The 6361-nt window shown below is 31.0% G+C and overlaps 2 protein-coding genes across 2 annotated transcripts; both read right to left on the reverse strand.

The window, feature by feature from the left end:
• Positions 1–2930: 2930 nt before the first annotated feature.
• Positions 2931–4801, reverse strand: LOC107636959 (uncharacterized). Its single transcript, XM_088484906.1, has 2 exons — positions 4181–4801; positions 2931–3104 (listed from the first exon to the last, which is right to left on the reverse strand). Exons 1-2 carry the CDS (start codon positions 4799–4801, stop codon positions 2931–2933), a joined length of 795 nt encoding a protein of 264 aa, XP_088341032.1.
• A 6-nt stretch (positions 4802–4807) lies between these two features.
• Positions 4808–5125, reverse strand: LOC107636960 (uncharacterized). The gene has a single exon (XM_016340429.1). The coding sequence runs from the start codon at positions 5123–5125 to the stop codon at positions 4808–4810; it is 318 nt and encodes a 105-aa protein (XP_016195915.1).
• Between the last annotated feature and the right edge of the window lie 1236 nt (positions 5126–6361).

The raw sequence follows: 6361 nt of genomic DNA on the forward strand, positions 1-6361 counted from the left end.
ATAAACTCTAAATCTAAAAATTTAAAAATCTTACAAAATTATAATAATTATAACTCTAAACTTAAACCCAAATTCTATACTCTTAAACCTTAAATTATATAAGCTAAACCTTACCCCTTAAATCCTAAAATCCGTTACTCTCAAAATTAATTTAATTTATTTTAGAGATATAAACTAATTAATAATTAATTTTATTTTTAAAAAATTTTCAATTGCAAGATATACCGAAAATATCTCATCCTTCTAAATGCTTTCAACCATCTTCAATATAAAAGAATTGAGCTATAACTAAATATTATTGCACTACGATAAAAAAAAATAAAGTGAACAATTTGATACTTGGTTGATATATTCCACCCAACTGCCATATCTTTAACTAAATGTACTTTTAATAAAATATTCATTTCACAGTATGACCTTTTTATAATATTTTTTGTGATAATAAATATTTTATTCAATAGATATATTTCATTAGTTAATATTTTAATTATATTGCACATATAAATAGGTAGATTATTAATTTATTACAAAATAATTATTTTAATAAACTCAAAATATATACATTAAAAAATTATTAATTATTATGTATTAAATCAGTTGTGAATAGATATTTTTTAATATATAAAAATAATTATTATTGATTACAAACTTCAACTTAATATTGTTATTTAAATGGTGAACAAGTTTTTGCAATATTAAAATATAAAACCGTGTATTTTTTATAAAAAGGTTTGATTACAAGGCTATGCTATATCCCACATGTGACATGTGACTCCATCATAAATATTGTTAGTCATCTTTGGGATAAGTTCTGCTAAGTTTTGTCAACCTACTCTCTACATACATACAAAAAAAGGCTAGGTGTTATTCCATAAATAAAAATATCTTTATCTCTTTATGAAATAATATATGTATGTTATAATATGTCTCTTTATGAAAATTTTAATACTCCTAAATCTCAAACAACTATTGAAAATAACATAACATTACTAATAAAAAATACAAAAATATTCTTGACATTTTAAAATACAAAATATTTAAATTTTTTTGTCCAAAATATATAAAAATAAATCAGTTTCTTAGAAAAATTTAAATGTCTCACATTTTAAAAAATAATAAATATTTTTATATTTTTAATTAGTCAAAAACTTATTTGTCTTTAAGATAAAAGTTCAGAGACCTATTTCTCGTACATAATATATATCTTGCATTCTTACCAACATCGCTCACAACCGATTTACTTTAACCTTAAAGATAAATTAACAAAAATATCCCTCATAAAGTCTACAGTTTTACAATAACAAGATACAAATATAAATATAAATATTAATTAACTTTTTTACAATTAAGTCTAATCTCACCCTCATTTCCGGTAAGAGGCTTCATGTTACCCATCTTAATTATAGAATGTTTGAATCTTTTAGCAAAAGCAATTGGATTCCTACTAAATAGCTTCACGTACCAACCTATCACTCTCACTATTATTTCCCTTGAAGAGTTCTTAATCAGAATGAAGAAGCCCCTTGTTATCCAACAATTGCTTGTACTAGGCATTGTCAAATATTTCATTAGTGGAATCAAATGGTGCCAAATTACTATCTTCGGCCACCACTTTGAGGGCACTTTTGTAATTTCAAGTATGATGCAAGTTTTGGGTCAATATTGATGTCATTATAGAAAGGGCCACAAGGTCTTTAAGGCCCAGCCCATGAGAATTGAAATTAGAGAGAAGCTCTGAGAAGCTTGAAGATAAGGAAGGAAGGCTTGTACTTGCAGCTTCATTGCTTGCAGTTCTAGCATCTCTTCTTCCTAAGGGCACATGGTAACGAAAGTGTGGCTCCAATAACTGTTATAATAGAAGCACTGTGAGTTGGATTAATGTTCAAACTGGTTTAAAAAAATCATGAATAAATTAATTTAAAAAATTAATACTTAATTTAATTATTTTGTTAGTTTTTATAATTTTTTAATTAAATTTTTATATTTTAAAAAATATTTAATTCTAAAATATTTAATTTTAAAGTATTTTATAATTTATCATATATCAAATACAAAAATAAATATTTTAAAAATATATTTAAAAGTTTTTGTTTAACATAAAATTAAATTACAAATTTTTAAATTATAAAAATTTAATTAAAAATTAGACAAAACTATAAAAACTACTATATTAATTAAAGTTTAATACTTTAGTTTGGTCTTTAAAATATGTCAATACCTATAAAAACTACCAAATTAATTAAACTTTAATACTTTAGTTTGGTCTTTAGAAAATGTCAATACAAGTTAAATTAGTCATTTTTATAACTACTTTTAATTGAAGGACTAACGGTAACTTTTTAGATACTAAATTGAGCCGTTAAATCTTTGAGAAATTCAATTGATTTACAAAATTATGAAATTATGATTTTTTGATAAATTTATATCAAATTTAAAATTGTTATAAATTATGATTTTTTTTTAATAATAATTAGTTATTATTACAGAATAAAAATATTTTGTAACAAGAAAATTTGTTATAAAACAATTCAATATTTTATAACAACGTGATTACTTTTGTTACAAATTATGTGATAGAATTAGTATTGGACTAGCCCAATTAGAGAATTATACTATAAATAGGAGTATAATGTAATAATGTGAAATATGCATGATGTAATTGAAAACTCTATTTTTTCTCTTTGGCCCTAACTCTAGGAATTTCTCTTTTATTTTCTCTAATTATCTCTGATTCTCTCTAATTCTCTCTGTTCTTGATACAAATTCGTATCAAATGGTGTTTTCATTGAACACCATGCCAAATTCTCATGGTGATTCAGTGGACTCAATTTTGGATCAGATTCAACTTGACCTACAACGCTTGAATTTAGATTTTCAAAAACGAACCGAGATACATAAAGAAATTCTAGCAACTTGTGCCAGAATTTGTGCTACCTTAAACGCTTATCAACAAGTCCAACAGCAACCAATTTTCCAAATTCAAGCCAAATCAGATTCACATTTGCACCTGCTCCACAAGAATTCAACAAATCTAGCGGCATATATCTCAGCACTTCCAGTTTTGCAATTTCAAATGCTAGAATCAGATTATCAAGAACCAAATTCTACCATAGACACACTAGATCTAACAATTCTAGACAAACTAGATGCAGATTTTTAGAATGCAGATATAAAAATTCCAGAGTTAGAAAGCGATGCAGAACACACAGAGGAGGCAGCAAAATCATATTTTAATTTTAACTAGTGTATGAACCGTGTTAAGCATGGAAAAATTTATAAAAATAAAAAAATTATATGATTAGATATTTAAAAAAAATACAATAATTATTATTTTAAAAAATTTATAAAATTATGATCAAAATCAAAGTTTAACTTAAAAATAGTGAGTAATAATCATTTTACACTTTTTTTAAAGTAAAATAATTATACATTGATACAAAATTTAAAATAAAATTAAAATATTTACATTAGAATTCTAATTTTTTCAAAGACTTTTCTATAAACAACATTAATGGTTAAATTTGCAGACATTCCTACGTGATTTATAAGTAAAACTTTTAAACCTCTCTTACTCTTAACTCTTGAAAGTGTCACATATAGTTGATCATGTGTAAAAACTGGTTTGGGCAAGTACAATCCAACATGAGATAAAGTTTGTCCCTGAGATTTATTAATTGTCATGACAAACGATACTATTATGGAAACTGTCTTCATTGGAATCTAACTGGGATGGTTTCATTTGTTGGTACCATATTCATTCTTGGAATCAAAGCAATATGACCAACATTGTTACTCGTTAAGACTTCACATTCTATGACATGATTTCCAATCTTCCTAACTTGTAGTCTTGTACCATTACAAAGACCATTGGATTAGTCAATATTCCTCAGTAACATCACCGGAACACCAACCTTGAGTATTAATTTATGTGGACGCAAACCAGAACAATTTATGCTATTCAGTAATTTAGGACCATAGAGATTTAGCTGGCTCTCCATATTCCCTTCATCCATACAAATCGAATCTGAACTGAGATATAATTTTTCTCCTCCAGGAATGATAGCCATCAAATGGTTGTTGACCTCTTCAACAATGTCCAGCGTGGGAGCCAGTATAGTTCTTACTTTGAAAAAATCATTTGAGACATGTTATTCAAAATATTTGGATAAGAAAAATAAACCAACTCATCAAATGTCTGGTCCGAAGAAGGAATAACAATATCTCCTGGAAGACATATCTCAGATTCACCATCCATATCGTTACCTATTAAACCATCACCAACTTTCAATAAACACTCACCAAATTGCTTTGTCTCATCTTGATCTGAAGCAGTCGTCCCTACAAAGAGTCTCATGTTTTTTGTTAGTTTGAGCACCTGACAAAACTTCCAAAAGCAAGACGAATTAACGGTTGAATGAATGATATCTTGTCTCGATCCTCGTAGAATGACAGGAAGAAATTGTCTAAAGTCTCCATCTAGTACAACCACTTTTCCTCCAAAGGGCGAATCTTTGTTATATGTTAGAGAAAATCTCATGATATCACCCAAGCATTTATCAAGCGCTTCATAGCAATACCTTCTAACCATTAGAGCCTCATCCCAAATTATAAGTTTGGCTTTCAATAGCAGCATTGTTAGAGGGGAACCAGGTTTGATATTACATACAGAATCCTCAGTTATATTCAGCGGTATTTTGAACCTTGAGTGTGTCGTTCTTCCATTGGGAAGAAGTAAAGATGTAATACCACTTGAAGTAATGTTTGACACAATATCACCCCTTGAGCAAATCTCAGCAGACATAAGGTTCTAGAGAAATGCTTTTCCAGTACTCCCATGACCATACACAAAGAAAAAACCCCCTTCATCACAATATATAGCTGTAACAATTTTATCGAATGCATATTTCTGCTCAGGTGTTGCGATGGCTAACATGTTTGAGGCATTTTTCTTTAAATCATCCCTGTTAAAGTTTAGCTCTTCCCTGATAACCCTTTCGGTTAACAAAGAACTATCAACTTCAGTTGCTAAAGGCATAGAAGGATAGTCTTTCAAGGTTTTATCATAGGAATGTAAGATCTTGTCTATATCCATTAAGCACAACTGCTTAATCTCATCATCTGACATGGTTAATTCTACATATTATACGATACTATAAAAATTCAATCAAACTAACAATGATCAATAATGCAGAACTTTTATAATTGCAATTAATAAAAACTCACTCCTCATGTTCATCACGGTTCTCTGTCGATACAAAATATCATCTGAGAGTTCATGCTAACATCTATTCCAAACATGTTCTGGTCTTGAGATATTGTTGGATGTTAATAGAATGACAAATAACCTCCTAACAGAAGAACTTTACTGATCAGGAAAAAGCTGATCAAATTGTGCCGGCCAATGACCTAGTTAAATTTGCAAATCTCTACTGTGAACTCAAATTTCCAGTTTTTGTGGAAAAGCGGCACCTCTACTTGGAAAGGACGCTCAGAATACCAACCAAATTAAAGAAGTACACTGAAAAGTAGATCAAATAGAGAGGTTGGGTATTTGTTGAGAGGGATCTGACAGAGGTAAACGCATCATGGGTGCGTGAGTTCTATTGTAACTATTACAAGACAACCCTTGATGTTGTGCAGCTTAGGGGCAAGCAAATCTTGGTCACAGAGGAGGCAATAGAGGATATCCTCCACTTCCAGCCTAAAATAGACGATGCAGATGGTTATCAGAAGGCTGAGGAGTCCATTAGGTTTATGAGTTTTGATTGGGACGCTGTTAGGCGTACCATAGCCATTGACCCTGATGTTCCACGGGCTATGGGAAAGTCGAAGTCAACTCCAAGGGGTATCAAGATTATTTATCTCAATGATGAAGCTAGGCTGTGGCAGCAAATACTGAGCAATTATGTTATGCCTAGTACTCACGAGTCAGAGGTGCCAGCTGCTATGATCATCCTCATTTGGTGCGTTATGGAAGGAAAGGACCTATACCTTCCACGGTTCATCAGAAAGTACAAGTCTCGAGTTCATGTCAGAGGCACCCTGCCATTTCCATACTTGATCACCTAGATGGCCCGCCGAGTTGAGGTGCCTTGGGAGTTGGAGGATGAGAGGCCACCAATTGCCGACTGCAAGAAGGTCATTCCGCACGGCAAGCGGTTCGGACCTCTAGGCCACCAACCACCTTCTCTTACTTCCTCTACTGATGCGGCCACATCCTCAGTAGCACCTTCAGTGCCTGCAGCACCACCCGCATCCACAGCACCATCATTCACCTCTCAGCCAGTCTACCATCTAGCGTACCGCCTCTTTGAGCGCCTTGATCAGATGGAGCGCTGCAACTAGCGGCGTCATGAGCAGT

The sequence above is a fragment of the Arachis ipaensis genome, chromosome B4, assembly GCF_059453495.1.
Source record: "Arachis ipaensis isolate K30076 ecotype BB chromosome B4, ASM5945349v1, whole genome shotgun sequence".
Classification (NCBI taxonomy): domain Eukaryota; kingdom Viridiplantae; phylum Streptophyta; class Magnoliopsida; order Fabales; family Fabaceae; genus Arachis; species Arachis ipaensis.